The 20476-nt window shown below is 38.0% G+C and overlaps 1 protein-coding gene across 6 annotated transcripts in view; it reads left to right on the forward strand.

Annotated features, from left to right (window-relative positions):
- LOC143037792 (kelch-like protein 5) overlaps window positions 1-20476 on the forward strand; it is a 194579-nt gene that overhangs the window by 161812 nt on the left and 12291 nt on the right. For 5 of the 6 annotated variants that reach the window (XM_076206363.1, XM_076206359.1, XM_076206351.1 and 2 more), the window contains 3 exons: window positions 3379-3568; window positions 3712-3957; window positions 14048-14210. In XM_076206363.1, the coding sequence (XP_076062478.1) occupies window positions 3379-3568; window positions 3712-3957; window positions 14048-14210 (599 nt within the window). The remainder of the gene's footprint in view (window positions 1-3378; window positions 3569-3711; window positions 3958-14047; window positions 14211-20476) is intronic. The other variant, XM_076206347.1, reaches the window with a different exon arrangement.

Genomic DNA, 20476 nt, shown 5'->3' on the forward strand with positions numbered 1-20476 from the left:
ATTTACCTAGTTGTAATATATGGGAGGGGAGCTATGCTCGTGGTGACCCGTCTTTGTATCTCTCCGCATCAAGTTTTATCTTAAAATCTTGTATAGTGTTAGCACATACTGTTTTGTTGTCTAATTTGTTCCATGTATTTATCGCTCTGTGTGGGAAACTGTTCCTTTTCAAGTTTTTTCTATAACTATCATTTTTCAATTTTTTTCCGTGTCCTCTTGTTTTACCATTGTCCCACATTGATAGGTCGTTCCTGTCTAAAACTTCCATTCCTTTCATTATTCTGTAGATAGTTAGCAAATCTCCTCTTTCTCTTCTTTGTTCCAGAGTTGGTAGGTTCAATTTGGATAGTCTTTGCTCGTATGTTAGTTCGGCGAGTGTCGGTGCTAGTTTTGTTGTCGCTCTTTGTAATCTTTCTAGTTTCTTAATATTCTTTTTGGTACTGGGTGTCCAAAGTGATGCTGGGTACTCGAGTTTTGGTCTTATTAGTGTAGTAAGTATTTTCCTTATCATTTCTTCATCCATATAGGTAAATGCCACTTTGATTGCTCTCAATAAGTTGTAGGTTTCTCCGAACATCTTGTTTATATGCTTATCTGGTTTCATGTCCTTTCCAATCATCACTCCAAGATCTTTTTCATATTTTGTTTTATTTATTTTTTCTTCCCCAATTCTGTAATCTTTTGATATTCTATTTTTACTCTTTCCAAATTCCATTATGCTGCATTTCTTAATATTGAATTTTACTTCCCATTTTTGAGTCCAATTCCATATTGTGTCCAGATCTTGTTGCAATGAGTTGCAGTCCTCTTCCGTTTTTACCTTCTTAAGTAATTTTGCATCTGCAAAAAAATTAATATAGCACTCCACGCCTTCATTCATGTCATTAACCCATTCAACTCCGACGACAAGATGTCTTGTCATTTGGTCAAATAAAACAAAAAATCATAAAACACCAAAATGTTTGATCAAACACCAGAAAAATATGACGTCAATCCTCGCTTCGCTCGCAGCGAAGCGAGGACTGACGTCATATTTTTCTGATGTTTGATCAAACATTTTGGTGTTTTATGATTTTTTGTTTTATTTGACCAAATGACAAGACATCTTGTCATCGGAGTTTAATGGGTTAATGTATACAGCGAACATGATCGGGGCCAGTACTGATCCTTGCGGGACACCGCTTTTTACTTCTTTCCAGTTGGAGAATTTTTCTCTAATTACAACTCTCATTTTCCTCCCAATCAGGAAGTTTTTCATCCATTCCAATAATTTTCCTCTGATGCCACCTTTTGACTCTATCTTATTTATCAGTTTCCTATGAGGTACCTTATCGAATGCCTTTTGCAGGTCCAGAAAAGCACAGTCTGCCCATCCATCTCTTTCTTCTATTATGTCTACTAATCTTGAGTAAAAGCAAATCAGATTTGTTGTACAGGATCTCCCTTGTCTAAATCCAAATTGATTTGGGTTCAGTATAGATTTTTCTTCCAGGTACTTAACCCATCTGTTTTTGATCACTCTTTCACAAATTTTTGCTAGTGTGCTTGTTAGTGAGACCGGTCTGTAGTTAGATGGATCTTCCTTATCACCTCCCTTATAAATTGTTACAATGTTTGCTTTTTTCCAGTCCAATGGTACTTTTCCTTCTTTAATTGATGATTTGATTATATCATATATTTTGTCAGTTAATTCTTCCATGCATTCTTTCAGTATCCAGTTTGCTATTCCGTCTGGGCCATGTGATTTTCTGACATCCAGGGTTTTAATTTGATCATGCATGCATGCATGCATGCATGAATGAGTTCTAGGCTATACTTTTGATATTTCTATGACCTTCAGCTCACACATCAAAGATCTGACTGAAAATCCAAATCCACAAGAAAATGTCTATGTATATCAAAAGGATTCTTCCCCTATGTAATGAAATTAGCTGTAGGCAGTAATTACAGTGTCCTGTTGTTGACCAAAACTCATGCTTGTGATTGATTTTAGTAGGTTTAACGAGAAAATATACCTGCTGAAGTCAGTTGCAAGCATGTTTTTTGGTCAACAGAAGTAAAATGTAATTACTGTCTTAAAACAATTCATAAGATCCACAATTGGCTACACTTAATCAGCACTGTTCCCAACAATCAGCAAAACAAACATGCTTTACAAACAGTAGAAAATAAATCTACATACAAAGGGCATTTTCCCCCTTACCAGGGAGGTAGCCAAAGTCAAAAGGCATATACCAATTCCCACTAAATTCATTCCCACCCATTCCACTCCCATCCACCACCCTTTCTTTCCCTTCATCTTAGCTCCTCATGGATGATAGGTCATTCCTGTATCCTGCCCACTGCCCTAGCAATACATCAAGATCACATCCACAGCAAGGCTGCTTCACTCTTTTTATTCTTTTTAGAAAGAATACAAAGAGCAATGACAAAGTTGGCACCAACTCTCTTCAAATTAACATATGAACAAAGATTGTCCAAATTTGAACTACCAACTCTGGAACAAAGAGGAGGAGATCTGCTGACTATTTATAGAATCGTGAAAGGAATGGAAATCCTAGATAGGGATGATTTATTAAAATGGGACAATGGAAAAACAAGAAGACACATGTGTAATGTGAATGGGAATGTAGCTGTTGGATTATGTTGAAGTGAATTGGATATATGGAAAGAATAAGGATAGACAAGTGAATAGTGAGGAAAGCAGAAGTGGAGGGAATGAAATTGATGGATATCATGAAAGGGGGCTTTTTATCCTCATGGAATAAAGATGAACAGGGAATAGATGATCCAGATGATAAGAATGAATGGATGAAGAGAAGATGCTGCCAGAAAGAATGTTCTCATCTGGTTCATAATGTAATTCAACATGAATGAATATAAAAAGAAGGGTCACTATACAGTAAAACAGGAGTAAACCAGCTCAGGCTGTTAAGCTCTGTCGTGGAAGACCTATGCCTAGTTCTATTGCTTATAACTCGAGCAATGTGACGGGGAACAAGGCAGCTTTTCATCCCTGAGGTGCTGAAATGGGAAGGGTGGTGGAGGAAATAGTCAAAATTGATGGAAGTCTCAGGATTTATCTAGAGGCTGTAAGCCCCTTTGGTGCACTACCAAGAGGTATGTTGTTGTTTTGAAGACAGGCAACAAAGAGAAGGTTCTACTGTTGGTAATTTTAGTTGTTTTGTTTAAGAATTTTCTTGCTTAAATGTTTAATACATGCAATTATGTGGGAATTTTCCCAAGAAAACTTTGAAATATTGTATGTTATGTTATAAATGCCTGCAGAGTAATAGATGATAAGCGTCATGAGAGTTGTAGAAAAAGAAGAAAAGGAAGGGTTTGTATTGTGTTATAAATGATAACTTGTTTTTACAGTTTATTACTGACCATATAGAGACCAATACACTGTTCAAGGAAGACCGGGCTTGCCAAGAACTAATTTTAGAAGCTCTTAAGTACCATTTACTACCTGAAAGAAGATCTACATTGCAATCTCCTCGGACAAAACCCCGGAAGTCTACGGTTGGGTCACTATATGTTGTAGGAGGGATGGATGCAAATAAAGGTATTTATTAAACTGATGATTTGATCTTGACCATGTTATAGGGTTGAAATAACTTTACTTCTAATGAAATATGCTGATCACATTTCTCTTTTGTATGTTGTAAATTTATTTATTTATTTTTTTTGCCCATGTTTTATTTTTAGCACCACCATTTTGTTTTAAAGGCTCAACAGGCATTGAACGCTTTGATCTACGGACTAACGCCTGGTCAAATGTGGGCCAAATGAACGGACGACGTTTGCAGTTTGGTGTGGCTGTGTTGGAAGGGAAGTTGTATGTAGTGGGGGGTAGAGATGGACTCAAGACTTTAAACACAGTTGAATGTTATGACCCAATTACAAAGACTTGGTCGCAGCTGCCACCTATGTCAACCCACAGGCATGGATTAGGTATGTTATTTCATGTTGTATATTTTTTTTTGTCTTTCCCATTCATTCACCCATTTGGTTTTCATCTCCCTCATCATTTCACTTCTTTCTTAACTCCATCCTTTTACCATTACATTATCTCCGTATTTATTGTATTCTTTTATACCTTTTTAATTTTCTTCTCTTTCTTGCATTGCTATAAAAATTTGTCTGTATCACTCTGACTTCTCTTTTCTCATTATTCCCGCCCCTCTGTACTGTCTCCATTTTCATTCAACCCCCCTCCATCTTCATCACTCTAGATCTTATGCCAGACCTTCTCTCAGCCTTCACCCTTGTCCTTCCTCCATTTTCTGCATGTTATAGTTTAAGCTGGAGCAGTGCATGAATTCAAATCTAAGTATGATAATTGGAAAATGAGGATATAAGCCAAGTTGGAACCATGCATTTGAAGTTAGTTATGATAATTTGAAGAATTAAAGAAATGATCCCATGAGCACTGCTCTTTTTCTGTATAGTACAATTAGGTGAATACAAGGAGGGAGGGGTGGTCATTGAAAAGAGGGAGAAAAGAAAAGAGGGATAGAGGGGTGGTGATTGGGAATGGAATATATGAGGATGGAAAGGGTTGGAGTGGATTTATACCTTTGGATTATGCTATCTCCCTTGTAAGTGGGAAAAAGCCCTCGGTATATATATGTATGTATGTATACAAGGAGGGAACAACTGGCAGGCAAGGACTAGTGACCAAAGTTGGGCATGTTCTTCGGTGCGTTCTGCTTTAGCATGGCCGCGGTTAGCGCTCCCAAACTATTAAAGCTTAAGAGACAGGTTCATACCAAAATAAAAGTCTGGTAGGCTACATACTATACCAAAGAAAAATTTCATAGGCCATATCCAAAAGGTAGGTCACATACTATACCGGCACTTATATTGCTTTAATAGTTTGGGAGTACTAACTGTGGACAAACTAAAGTGGAACTCACTAAAGAGTACACCTAGGAATGCACCAAGGAATGTGCCCAGCTCTGCTAGTGACAAGTACCTATATATGGTGGTCTTTCAAGATGTATACCGAAGCTACCCATTTTCAAAACCTGTCAACCCCCTCACCTCCATCAGGAGATGCAATCTTCAGGGGCTGATATTTTGCCTCTGGAATGATTTCAAGATATCTATCAACTTCAGCTGTATTTCTTCAACTATTCATACACATGGAGAGATGACAGCTTGCAACTGTATCAGCCCCGTCTGATGCAACACAGACAACAGCTCAAAGTTTGTTTCCAAAGAGATCTGTGAGAGAAGGTTCTGAGGATCATTGCCAGCCATTGTGGAGCTGCAGGTTTTTCATTTAGTGAAACTTGAGACAATAATTGGTTGATTAGCTGGCAGAGAAGATTGTCTTGTATGTTCATTAAAAAGAATAGTGCCACAGGATTGGAAAGGGGCTAATGTGGTACCAATTCACAAAGGTGGAAATTAAGCTGTAGGTTGTTGCAAAAAGATGTAGACATCATATTTGCATGGAGTCAAAAATGGAAAATGAATTTCAATAAATAAAAATGTTAGGTATTGGAAATGGCCAATAGCACTAAAAGATCATCTTTGAAATATTACTTGGAATGTGAATCCATTATGAAAACAAAAGAGAAGAAAGATTTAGCAGTGTAGATAAGACAACCTGTCACATGACAGACATATTGACAGGATTGTGGGAGAGATGAATGGAGTGCTGCAGAAAATTAAAATGTTTTTTTACTATATACACATACTAAATGCTGTTTTCCCCCCTTACAAGGAAGATAACCAAAACACAGTATAATGAGGAATAGACATTTGGGAATGGATGCTAAGAGGAGACTGTATGAAGGAGTGATTGTGCCAACAGCACTGTATGGGGCAGAAACATGGAACATAAGAGAGGAAGAGAGAAGGAGTTTGAATGTGTTTGAGATAAGGTGTCTGAGAAATATGATGGGGGTTACTAGGCTAGATAGATTGAGAAATGAGGAGGTGAGGAGAAGAACAGGGGTGGAAAAGGAGTTGGGAGATAGGGTTGATGAAAGAGTATTAGGATGGTTTGGACACATGGAAAGAATGAGTGAAGAAAGACTAGTAAAAGAGGTATGGAAGGCAGATGTAGAGGGAGGGAACATGAAGGGATGTCCTAGGATGAGGTGGATGGATGGGGTGAAGGGGGTTTTGGGGAAGAGGGGAATGTCTGTTGAGGAAGGACGGGAGAGGACAGAAGACGGGTGAATGGAGAATGGTTGTATATGGATGATGTTGTGATGCATGAGGTAGTATGTGTGAGCAAAATTTGACACAGCCCGAAAGGATTTCTCCCCGTCTTCTCCTTTTATGCATGGGGGGACGGAGAGGGGGGGTCGCTGATTTAATGAAGCGGCCTTGCTGTGGATGTGCTGTGTCTTGCGACTCAGTTTCTGACCCAGGGCAGTGGACAAGGTGCAGGGATGACCCATCATCCAGGAGGTGCTAAGATAAGAGGGAGGGTGGAGGGGTGTGGAGTGTATTCAGGGATGGAATGGGTGGGAATGATTTTATGCCTTTTCCTTTTTGGCTACCTCCCTTGTAAGGGGGAAAAAGCCTTGATATATGTATGTATGTACCTATTCCATCCGCACATACTCCACTCCCATTCATCCCTCTCCTTCCCTCCCTCTTATATTGGATGGAGAAATTATGAAAAAACTTGGGACCCCTGATCTGTCCAAGACTAGAATATGCATCAGTGGTATGATCTCCACACAGAGTGAAGGGTATAAGCAAGATTGAAAGGATACAAAGGGCAGCAACAAAACTAGTTCTCATTCTGGCAAATGAATTATATTAGGAGACTGAAACCACTGAATATGGTAACACTGAAAGATCAGAGAAAGGGGATATTATTACAGTATTCAGGTTCCTAAAGAGGATAGCCTATATTGACAGAAGAAATTGCGTGATTAGGGATGGAGGTCTTTAAAAGGTCATGGGAACAAATTGAGAGATGTGTAAAGAATATGAAGAAATAGTTCTCCATATAGATGCATAAATACTTAGAATAGCTTAGGTTGATATTACCCAAGCGAGAACAGTACATAAATTCAAATCTATGATAATTGGAAAATAAGGAACCAAGATGGAACTGTACATAAATCTGAAACTAGTTACTTGATGTCCCTCGACATATCTCACTAAAGGGCGAGAAAGCCTGTTTGATAGAGCCAGAAGTAGGCTATACCTGAATTTTTCAGTAAAACCCCCTGCAAAATACCTCTAAACCACAAACATCACTTGTGCATACATTATACACAATATCATCACAGATCAGATTCAGACACACAAACACCAGTTATGCATAGTTTATGCAGTACTAATATCATCATTCAGATTCAGAAAAGTCATTGATCTGCATCACTTTGTCAGCGCATATGTGGCACACTGCCTGACTGGTTAGTAAACAATGGAATGGAGTCCACCCCACCATGCACTTCACCTTATTGGCTGCTGTCTGCAGCTGCCATGCATGCAGGATTTGAATAACATATCAACATGTGAGTGGTATGGTGGTGAGGTAAACGCAGGTAACTGTTGGAGATTTATTACTGATTTTTTGTCCTCGCCAGAACTTCTGCAGAGTACTTATGATCACAGAAATGTTAACATGTTATGCATCAGATGAAGATTGCCACATTCCTCCATTTGATATATAAGATGTTAATATTTCTGTGATCATAAGTACTCTGAAAAAGTCCTGGTGAGGACAAATCAGCAATAAATCTCCAACAGTTCCCTGTGTTTACCTCACCACCATATCACTCACCTATCTTACATATATCATACCAACACATGTTTAACATTTTGGAGCTTACCAGGCAGATAGATATATATCCAAAATACAATATATCAAGGTGCAAAATATTGATGTGGTATAACAAGGTGTGGTCTGTTGAGGTGTATTGGAAGGCACGGCATTTTTTACACATTTTAACTGTGCTGATTTCTATTGTTTATATCTGGTATCGTGTTACTTATATTTTATCATTGCTAGTCGTTTCCCAGGGCCCTCACATTTGGAGGGGGCACTGGGGTGCATATGCCCTGAGGCGGTACATTTAGGGGGGGGTGGCAGTTCTAGCCTGGACATACTGCTCACAAAGCTAGCAAAATACATACATATACCAAGGCTTTTACCCCCTTACAAGGGAGGTAGCCAAAAAGGAAAAGGCATAAAATCATTCCCACCCATTCCATCCCTGAATACACTCCACACCCCTCCACCCTCCCTCTTATCTTAGCACCTCCTGGATGATGGGTCATCCCTGCACCTTGTCCACTGCCCTGGGTCAGAAGTAGTGTCGCAAGACACAGCACATCCACAGCAAGGCCGCTTCATTAAATCAGCGACCCCCCCTCTCCGTCCCCCCATGCATAAAAGGAGAAGACTGGGAGAAATCCCTTCGGGCTGTGTCAAATTTTGCTCACACGTACTACCTCACCCCCCATCCCCCCACCCATTCCACCTCATGCATCACAACATCATCCATATACAACCATTCTCCATTCACCCTTGTCTTCTGTCCTCTCCCGTCCTTCCTCAACAGATTCCCCTCTTCCCCAAAGCCCCCTTCACCCCATCCATCCACCTCATCCTAGGACGTCCCCTCATGTTCCCTCCCTCCACATCTGCCTTCCATACCTCTTTTACTAGTCTTTCTTCACTCATTCTTTCCATGTGTCCAAACCATTCTAATACTCTTTCATCAACCCTATCTCCCAACTCCTTTTCCACCCCTGTTCTTCTCCTCACCTCCTCATTTCTCACTCTATCCAGCCTAGTAACCCCCATCATACTTCTCAGACACCTTATCTCAAACACATTCAAACTCCTTCTCTCTTCCTCTCTTATGTTCCATGTTTCTGCCCCATACAGTGCTGTTGGCACAATCAATCCTTCATACAGTCTCCTCTTAGCATCCATTCCCAAAAGTCTATTCCTCATTACACTCTTCAATCCACCAAGGCATTTATTTGCTTCTCTCAATCTACATTCTACCTCCACCTTCACTCCACCTTTTCCTGCCACATTTGCACCCAAGTATCTAAAACTATCCACTTCCGCCAGTCGCTCTCCCTTAATGCTCACTTCCAATCTACTGCCACTTTCACCCATTGTACATCTCATCACCTTACTTTTACCTACATTTATCTTTAGCTTTCTTCTATCACATACTCTCCCAAACTCTGTCACCAACTTCCTCAATCCCTCCTCCGATCCTGCCACAAGCGCAGTGTCGTCCGCAAACAACAGCTGGCTCACCTCCCACTTTTCTCCATTTTCTTTAACCATCTCCAATCCTTGACCCACTACCCTTGCATTTACCTCTCGCACTACCCCATCCATGTATAAGTTGAACAGCCAGGGCGACATAACGTATCCTTGACGAAGTCCTACCTTTACCTTGAACCACTCGCTCTCTACCTTTCTAATCCTGACACAAGCCCTACTACTCTCATAAAAACTCTTGACAGCTCCCAGAAGCTTTCCTTCTATCCCATATATCTGCATAACCTCCCACAGTGCCTTTCTGTCTACCCTATCATAAGCCTTTTCTAGATCCATAAAAGCCCAAAAAACATCCTTCCCCTTTCCTATAGCTTTCTCACATATCTGTCTTACCTCAAAAATCTGATCTACACAACCTCTACCTGTCCTAAATCCACACTGTTCCTCGACAAGATCCTCCCATAAGCCTTCCCAACTACACTTAACAAGCTAATCCCTCTGAAACTACTACATTCACACTTGTCCCCTTTTCCCTTGTAAAGTGGAACTATACAGGCACTCCTCCAGTCCTCCAGCACTCTACCCTCTCTCCAACAAACATTAAATAACTTCACCAGTCAGTCCACCATCACTGTACCTCCTTTTTTTTAGACATTCTGCATGGCATCCATCCAGACCAGGTGCCTTACCTGCTTTGATCATCTTAACTGCTGCCTTCACTTCATCCTTCCTTATTTCTCCTCCATTTTCCTCACTCATCACGGCTAGCAAAATAATTATATTAAAAAAAGGTCAAAGAAGCCCTGAATATATTATCATAATATATGAGTTTTGTATTAGAATCAACAGAACATGAAATATATTTCCCTTATCCTTTCTGCAATAGGGACATTAAATACAATTTTTAGAATATATTTAATTATTTTGCAAGCCAATAGGCAGTAAGGGATGGTGGATGTGGGAAGTGGTGATGGGGGGAGGGGGCGCCATTGAGAATTTTGCCCTAGGGTAGCACTTAGGCATGTAAGGGCTCTGTTTATTCCTTAAACGTTTCAAGACAACATTCTCATGATTGTCCTCTCATAGATTTTATATTATTTATAATGACCAGAATTATATTCACATTATATATGTGCATATATATGTATATATATATGTGCATATATATGTATATATATATGTGTATATATATAATATATGTGTAAACATATATATACGTATGTATATATAATATATATATAATATATATATATATATATGTGTATATATATATATATAATATATATATATATATATATATATATATATATATATATATATACGTATATATATACGTATATATATACGTATATATATACGTATATATACACATGTATATATACACATGTATATATACATGTATACATATATATATATATGTATATATATATATATATATGTATATATATATGTATATATATATGTATATATGTATGTATGTATGTATGTATGTATGTATGTATGTATGTATGTATGTATGTATGTATGTATGTATGTATGTATGTATGTATGTATATATGTATATATGTATATATATATATATATATATATATATATATATATATATATATATATATATATATATATATATATAAATATACATATATATATATACATGCAAGGTAGACCACTTGGAAAAAGAAACTAACGAAGCAGAGCGCTTTCGTATATTACATCTTCAGTGCAACAAGTACATAGTGATAGGAATACATAGACAATATATACATGATACAAAGGAACAAGGACAGTTTGAATAAGCGTTGCGACCAATTACCCCCTGGAGAGCGGAAGGTCATTGTCAATTATCTTACGATGGTGGGGCGACATCAGGTCACAGTCGCCAAGGGTCACTGTTTCTACTAATGATATAGGGCGACATTAAGTCAATTCGTTGGGTTACATTTTACCTGATATTATCTTACTAATTTCTTGACAAATGAAATTATCAAGTTTGTACAAGCCTTTATGTAGGTTGGTATTTTGATTACTGGTGGTATGAATCAAACTGCACTCTATTAAATTTCTTGCTATTATGTTGTTGGTATAATAGATTGCCTGGGCATTACCCCAATCAACTGGATGATTATTTAATTCAATATGCTTGAATATACCACTAGAATGATTGCCATCCCTAACATTTTTCTTGTGTTGTTCAATTCTAATGTTTAAGGGTTTGGCAGTTTGACCTATGTAAAATTGATTACACATTTTGCAAGGAATTTTATAAATGCATCCTTTTTTAATTTCAATACTATTGTTGATGAGTTTGTTTTACTGTACTATCATGTTTAAAAACTACCTTTACGTTAAATCTTTTTAATAATTCTGTGATACTTAACAAATTTTCTTGAAATGGTAAAATTAAAACATTATTTATAAAAGTGAATGATTTATTAGATGATAACAATACTTACACACTTCTTAACAAAAATCCTACAGAAGCAGTTAATAGTTATTATAATAAGAAATTAAAAGAACTGCTTCATAAGAATAGAGACCTCTTACAGAAATTCATTTCAATTAGTCCCCCTTTGCCACATATGTATGGTCTCATTAAGACTCATAAATGTAACAACCCCGCTAGACCTATTGTTTCGTCAATTGGTTCCGCTTCTTACAAGCTTTCCAAATGGCTAGTTACTATCCTTAGCCCTTTAGTAGGTACAATCTCTTCTTCTCATGTTACAAACACTTCTGATGTAATAGACAAACTCCATAATATTAAACCTAATTATAAGTTTACATTGGTTAGTTTTGATATAGTCAGTTTATTCACAAAAGTTCCCATAAATGATTTATTATTTTACCTTCAAGATTAACTTAATAAACATGTTCTTCCATTGCCATCATCTACAATGATTGAACTAATTAAGTTATGTGTCAAAGATTTTAAGTTTCGATTCAATGGTAATTTCTATTCCCAAAAATTCGGCATGAGTATGGGAAACCCTTTATCCCCAGTTTTAAGTAATTTATACATGGAATTTTTTTAAACTAAAATATTACGCACAATCTTCCCCCCTAACATCCCTTGGCTTAGGTATATTGATGACATTTTATGTCTTTGGCCAGAAGAAAAAAATGTCCATAATTTTTTAACTAAGTTGAATACCCTTGTTGATTCTATTAAATTTACTTTAGAAATTGAGAAAAATTGTACCTTACCTTTCTTAGATTGCACTATCCTATGTCATGACAATAGCCTTAAATTTAAAGTATATCGTAAACCAACCAATGTAAGTTCATATATTCATTATTATTCTTCTCATCCAAATAATATTAAACGTACAGTATTTGCCTCAATGTATTTAAGAGCTTTTCGTATTTGTAGTCCTGAATTTATTGATGAAGAAATCGGAAATGTTTTTAACATTGGGCTAGAATTAAAATACCCTAAGCAATTCCTTGATATTGCTTACAATTTTGCAAGGAAATCATTTTTAACTCCTCAGCCTAAATCACCTTTCAATTATCATAATGTTTTAATTTTACCATTTCAAGAAAATTTGTTAAGTATCACAGAATTATTAAAAAGATTTAACGTAAAGGTAGTTTTTAAACATGATAGTACAGTAAAACATAAACTAATCAACAATAGTATTGAAATTAAAAAAGGATGCATTTATAAAATTCCTTGCAAAATGTGTAATCAATTTTACATAGGTCAAACTGCCAAACCCTTAAACATTAGAATTGAACAACACAAGAAAAATGTTAGGGATGGCAATCATTCTAGTGGTATATTCAAGCATATTGAATTAATCATCCAGTTGATTGGGGTAATGCCCAGGCAATCTATTATACCAACAACATAATAGCAAGAAATTTAATAGAGTGCAGTTTGATTCATACCACCAGTAATCAAAATACCAACCTACATAAAGGCTTGTACAAACTTGATAATTTCATTTGTCAAGAAATTAGTAAGATAATATCTGGTAAAATGTAGCCCTATATCATTAGTAGAAACAGTGACCCTTGGCGACTGTGACCTGATGTCGCCCCACCATCGTAAGATAATTGACAATGACCTTCTGCTCTCCAGGGGGTAATTGGTCACTACGCTTATTCAAACTGTCCTTGTTCCTTTGTATCATGTATATATTGTCTATGTATTCCTATCACTATGTACTTGTTGCACTGAAGATGTAATATACGAAAGCGCTCTGCTTCGTTAGTTTCTTTTTCCAAGTGGTCTACTTTGCATAAGTGAACAAATGTACCCGTGTTCTTATTAGCATATATATATATATATATATACATATACATTATATATATATATATGTATGTATATATATATATATATATATGTATATATATATATTATATACTGTATATATATATAATATATATATAATATATTTTGGCTACCCCCCGTGTAAGGGGGAAAAAGCCTATAGTGTATGTATGTATTTATATAATTGTGTATTTACCTAGTTGTATTTTACGGAATGGGAGCTATGTATATATATATATATATATTTTTTTACACGAATTTGTCGAGGAATTCAGAAACTTGTTAAATTTGAATGATTGAATTTGCTACATTGCTTCTGACTCAGGGCAGTGGGTGAGATGCAGGGATGGCCTGTCATCCAGGAGGAGCCAAGAAAAGAGGGGAAGGGGTGGTGAACGAGAGTGGAATATGTAGGGATGAAATGGGTGGGAGTGGATTTATGACTTTGGCTACCTCTCTTGTAAAGGGGAAGAAGCCATTGGTATATGTAATGTACTAAATTTGATATTGTCCTCTTCTTTATATTGATACTGCTCTTTCAGGTGTTGGAGTTCTGGAAGGTCCTTTGTATGCTGTGGGTGGTCATGATGGCTGGAGTTATCTCAACACGGTAGAAAGGTGGGATCCACATGCCCGACAGTGGCGATTTGTGGCTCCCATGTCCACACCTCGGTCTACAGTTGGCGTGGCTGTTATTAGTGGCAGGTAAGAGAGCTCATGTTGTGAAGATGTAAGTTTTTCAAATAAGATAAAAGAAGCTAAACAAACACTTTCACATAGTTGTTTGCTGATGATGCTGTGTTTGTGGCAGGATCAGAGGAGGGATTAAGGAAGTTAGTGACAGAGTTTAGGAAGGTATGTGATAAATGTGGGTAAAAGTAAGGTGATCAAATGTGCAAGGGGAGAAAGTGGCAGAAAACTGGAAGTGAGTATTAAGGGAGAGAGACTGGAGGAAGTGGATAGCTTTAGATAGTTGGGTGTGAATGTGGTGGGAAAGGAAGGAGTGGAGGGGGAGGTAGAATGTAGATTGAGGGAAGCAAATAAATGGCTTGGGAGGATTTAAAAGTGTAATGAGAAATAGACATTTGGGAAAGGATGCTAAGAGGAGATAATATGAAGGAGTGATTGTGCCAACAGCACTGTATGGGACAGAAACATGGAACATAAGAGAGGAGTTTGAATGTGTTTGAGATGAGGTGCCTGAGAAGTAGATAGTGACAAACAAGGAGGTGAGGAGAATGGGGATGGAGAGGGAGTTGGGAGATAGGGTTGATGAAAGAGTATTGGGGTGGTTTGGACACGTGGAAAGAATGAGTGAAGAAAGATTATTAAAAGAGGTATGGAAGGCAGAGGTGGAAGGAGTGAACATGAGGTGGTAACCAAGGATGAGATGGATGGATGGGGTAAAAGGGACATTGGTAAAGAGGGGAATGTCTGTTGAAGAAGGATGGGAGAAAACAGAAGATAGGGGTGAGTGGAGAATGGTTGTGTATGGATGATACTGTGATGCATGAGGGGGAGTGGGTGGGGGTGAGGGAGTACGTTTTTACCTAATTGTACCTAGTTGTATTTTATGGGATGAGAGCTCTGTGCTCATAGTGACTCGTTTTTGTATCTCTGCATCCAGTTTATTCATGAAATCGTGTATAGTTTTGGCACTCACTGCTTCTCCGTTTAGTTTATTCCAGACATCAATCACTCTATGTGGGAAGCTATTCTTTTTCAGGTCTCATCTGTAACTGTCCTTTATCTTCTTTTTGTGTCCTCTTGTTTCTCTTCTGTCTCGTTTTAATAAGTCGTCTCTATCGAGAATTTCCATCCCTTTCCTAATTCTGTAAATGGTCAACAAATTATCTCTTTTCTCTGTTCCAGTGTTGATAGATGTAATTTCTCCAATCTTTGTTCGTATATAAAATTTGATAGTGTAGGTGCCATTTTTCTTGCTGCTCTTTGGATTCTTTATAATTTTCTTATGTTCTTTTTTGGGCTAGGTGCCCATAGTGTTGCAGCATACTGTAGTTTAGGTCTTATTAGTGTAACCACTATTTTCTTTACCATTTCTTCATCCATGTAGTCGAAGGCCACTTTCATTGATCTTAATAAGTTAAGTCTCTCCAAATAATTTATGGACATGTTTATCAGGTGTCAAGTCACTTGAGATGATCACTCCTAGGCCCCTTTCTGAATGGATTTTTTGACTTCCTTGTCAAAAACAATTTGATGCAGACCAAAGGGATTTCTCCCCATCTTCTCTTTTTCTCATGAGGGGACAAAGGGGGGGGTCACCAATTAAACAAAGCAGCCTTGGTATGATTGTGCTGTGTCTTGCGACACTGCTTCTGACCCAGGGCAGTGGGAGAGGTGCAGGGATGACCCGTCATGCAGGAGGAGCCAAGAAAAGAGGGAGAGAGGGTGGTGAATGGGAGTGGAGTATGTGGGGATGGAATGGGTGGGAGTGGATTTTATGCCTTTGTTTTTTGGCTAGATCCCTTGTGAGGGGGAAAGAGCCTTTGGTATATCTGTAAATATGTACATAGCCTACATATAATAAGTTCAATGTTGGCACATGGAGAAGGCAGACACACAACCCAGTTCTAAAGAATTGAAGTATTGTGGCTTGAAAAAGTAGGATGGAGACCTGATCTAGGACCAGTAATATAAAATGGAGATGAATGAGTAAAATGGAGGAGCAATAAGGAAAGATGAGGTGAAAACAGTTATTAAAATGATGAGAGCAGGGAAGACACCTGGGTTGGATGGGTGTCGAGCAGATTGTCTAAAAAAGGGAGATACAGTGATGGTGGACTGGCTGGTGAGGTTTTGTTTAAAAGAGGGTAGAGTGCTGGAGGACTGTAAGAGTGCCTGTATAGTTCCACTTTACAAGGGAAAAGGGGACAAATGTTAGTGTAGTAGTTTCAGAGGGATCAGTTTGTTGAGTGTAGTTGGGAAGGCTTATGGGAGGGTTTTGATTAAGAGGAGAGGAACAGAGGAAGTAATTGGTGAAGAACAATGCGGTTGTAGGACAAATGGGGGTTATGTGGATCAGATTTTTGTGGTAAGGCAGATATGTGAGAAAGCTTTAGGAAAAGGTAAGGATGTTTTTTTGGGCCTTGGTGCAATGGAGTTTGGGAAGGTGTGTGGAAGAAGTTGAAGATAAATGTGGGTAAAAGTAAGGTGATGAGACAAGTAGAGAGCTTTAGATACTTGGGTGCAAATGTGGCAAGAAAGGAAGGAGTGGAAGTGGAGGTAGAATGTAGATTGAGAGAAGCAAGTAAATGCCTTAGGGGATTAAAATGTGTAATGAGAAATACATCTGGGAATGGATGCTAAGAGGAGGTTATATGAAGGAGTGCTTGTGCCAACAGCATTGTATGAGACAGAAACATGGAACATAAGAAGAGAGGAGGAGTTTTAATGTGTTTGAGATGAAATGCCTGAGAAGTATGGTAGGGGTTACTAGGTTGGATAGAGGGAGGAACAAGGTGAAGAGGAGGGTGGGGATGGAAAGGGAGTTGGGAGATGGGTTGATGAAAGAGTATTGCGGTGTTTTGGACACATGAAAAGAATGAGTGAAGAAAGATTAGTAAAAGAGGTGAAGTAGGGGGACAAAGTGTACAAAAGAGATCGGATGACTGTGAGCGACCAGATGTCCGTGATGGGGGAAATGTTAATTTTGATGGGAAAAATGTTAATGAGGCATTGAATGTCAATGAAGGACCAAATATCAATATAGAGTAAGTTGTTAATAAAAAACAAAATTATAATATATGGCATGATATTGAAACTCAAAACGTGTTACATACATACATATACCAAGGCTTTTTCCCCCTTACTAGGGAGGTAGCCAAAAAGGAAAAGGCATAAAATCATTCCCACCCATTCCATCCCTGAATACACTCCACACCCCTCCACCCTCCCTCTTATCTTAGCACCTCCTGGATGACAGGTCATCCCTGCACCTTGTCCACTGCCCTGGGTCAGAAGCAGTGTCGCAAGACACAGCACATCCACTGCAAGGCCGCTTCATTAAATCGGCGACCCCCCCCTCTCTGTCCCCCCATGCATAAAAGGAGAAGACGGGGAGAAATCCCTTCGGGCTGCGTCAAATTTTGCTCACACATACTACCTCACCTCCCACCCCCCCGCCCATTCCAAAACGTGTTAAAAAGAAATAATCATGAATTTCTTAAAACCATGTACTTTAATGCTCGTAGTATTAGAAACAAATTCCAAGAAATGCAGGCGTATATCAAAAGTGAAAATCGCAAAATGATAGGAATAACAGAGACATGGTTAAATGGTAAAGAGTTTGAAGCTGAATTTAATATTATGGGATTTAAACACTTTCATCCGGATAGAAACCACAAGAAAGGTGTGGATGTTCTGTTGTATGTTAAAAACAATATCCATGCTTGTGTTTTAGAGAAAGTGAAACAGGATGCATATGATAGCTTGTGGGTAGAATTAACCCAAACAAATAGACAAAAAATTAATGTAGGTGTAATATATAGGCCAAAGACATTATCATTAGCAGATGACAAACTGTTATTTCAAGAACTGTCTAGTTCCTGCAACTGGGATTTATTGATAATGGGTGATTTTAATTTTACTGACATTGATTGGATGACTCTTGAACATGGCCGTATAGGTAGTTGCTTGATTGACTTTCTCGGTGACAATTACTTAGGTCAGCATGTAAAAGAACCCACAAGACATGGAAACTTACTTGATCTATTGATCATTAGCCGCAAAAGCATAATAACTGATGTAGAAGTCAGTGAAACTGTTGCAAATAGCGATCACATCTTAGATTCAAACTTCTAAAAAAATTTAGAATAGATACCTGATTTCAGTAAAACTCTGTTCATAGGACTATGTCAGGAGCTTCAGCTTACAGATTGGGAGCCAAAATTAAGTGAAAGACCTGTAGATCAGATGTGGGAAATATTTCAAAATGTGCTTACTAAAATGATTCATACTTATGTTCCTTATAAGGACAGACGTCTCCCGAATCAGGGTTGCCCAAAATGGCTCGACAAAGAAACTGCAAAAGTATTGCTAAAAAGAGACAGGCTTACGAAATATAAGTGCTCGGGTGCATCTAATGACAATCAAAGTTATGTGTTAATACAGAAAGATTTAAAAAAGACAATAAAAAAATGGAAACGACAATACGAAATGAATATCGCTGATAAATCCAAAGAGAATCCCAAAAAATTCTATAGTTGCATTAGAGATAAAAAGGTTGTTAGGAATCACATTGGTCCACTATTATCTGCTGATGGTCAACTTGAATATTCAAATGAAGGAATGTGTGATATTTTAAACAATTATTTTAGCTCTGTATTCATAAACGAAACACCTCAAAGTGAACTCCAAACTGAAACCTGGGAAAAGCCTAGGGTAAACTTACATACATACATATACCATAGGCTTTTTCCCCCTTACATGGGAGGTAGCCAAAAAATATAGGCTTAAAAAACCATTCCCTCCCATTCCATCCTTAATACACTCCACTCCCCTCCACCCTCTACCCTACCCTCTTATCTTGGCACCTCCTGGATGATGGGTCATCCCTGCATCTTGTCCACTGCAAGACACAGCACATCCACAGTAAGTCTGCTTCATTAAATTGGCGACCCCCCTCTCCGTCCCCCCCATGCAGAAAAGGAGATGATGTGGAGAAATCCCTTCAGGCATCATCAAATTTTTCTTGCACATACTACCTCACCCCCCCATCCCCCACCCGTTCCACCTCATGCATCACAACATCATCCATATACAATTTTTCTCCATTCACCCATCTTCTGTCCTCTCCCGTCCTTCCTCAACAGACATTCCCCTCTTCCCCAAAGCCCCATTTACCCCATCCATCTCATCCTCATGTTCACTCCCTCCACATCTGCCTTCCATACTTCTTTTACTAGTCTTTCTTCACTCATTCTTTCCATGTGTCCAAACCATCCCAACACTCATCCACCCTATCTCCCAACTCCCTCACTACGGTAAATATAACAAAAGAAAAAATTTAAAGGTGTATAGAGGAACTCAAAGTTAATAAAACACCAGGGCCTGATGGTTGGCATCCAAGAATCTTAAAGGAAATGAAAAATGAGATTGTTGTTCCATTAGAAATTATTTTAAAATCCATCATATACGGAGATGTCCCAAGAGAATGGAAACTAGCTAACGTTACTCCCATATTCAAAAAAGGTGACAAAAAGAAACCAAATAACTACAGGCCTATAAGTTTGACTTAAATTGTAGAAAAAATGATGGAAACTATCATCAGTGATGCTTTCAAATATCATTTAGAAAGTAACTTTGATAAATGATGGCCAGCCTGGATTCAGATGAAAACCTTCTTGTGTGACTAACTTATTCGAATTCTACAACACAGTCATCTTGAATTATGACAAAAAGAAACAATATAGATTTTATATATCTAGACTTTGCAAAAGCTTTTGATACCGTCCCCCACGAAACACAACTTATTAAATAAGCATCGCACAGAATAAGTGGTAGCCTATTAAGTTGGACTAGTAATTGGTTGAATGATCGAAAACAGAGTTGTTTTAAATGGAAAAACCTCTGGATGGAAAAAGGTTACAAGTGAAGTTCCTCAGGGTTCTGTCCTTGGGCCACTTCTATTCATAGTATATATCAATGATATAGACCATGGACTAAAATCTACAGTTTCCAGATTTGCTGATGATGATAAACTGTGCAGGAATGATCTGAAAAGTGGCTAATGAAATTTAACACAAGTAAATGCAAGGTAATACACATAGGTAAAAATAACAGTAAGTACGATTACAAGTTATTTGGAAATTCGTTAACAAAAGTGGATAGTGAAAAAAGATATCTGCGTAATTTTCAGTAACGATCTGAAATCATCCAAGCAGTGTATTTCAGCCTCTGAGAAAGCAACTAATATTTTAGGACTGATTGCACAATCTTTTGACTTCAAA

The sequence above is a fragment of the Oratosquilla oratoria genome, chromosome 2, assembly GCF_046742065.1.
Source record: "Oratosquilla oratoria isolate Oo_2021 chromosome 2, ASM4674206v1, whole genome shotgun sequence".
Lineage (NCBI taxonomy): Eukaryota > Metazoa > Arthropoda > Malacostraca > Stomatopoda > Squillidae > Oratosquilla > Oratosquilla oratoria.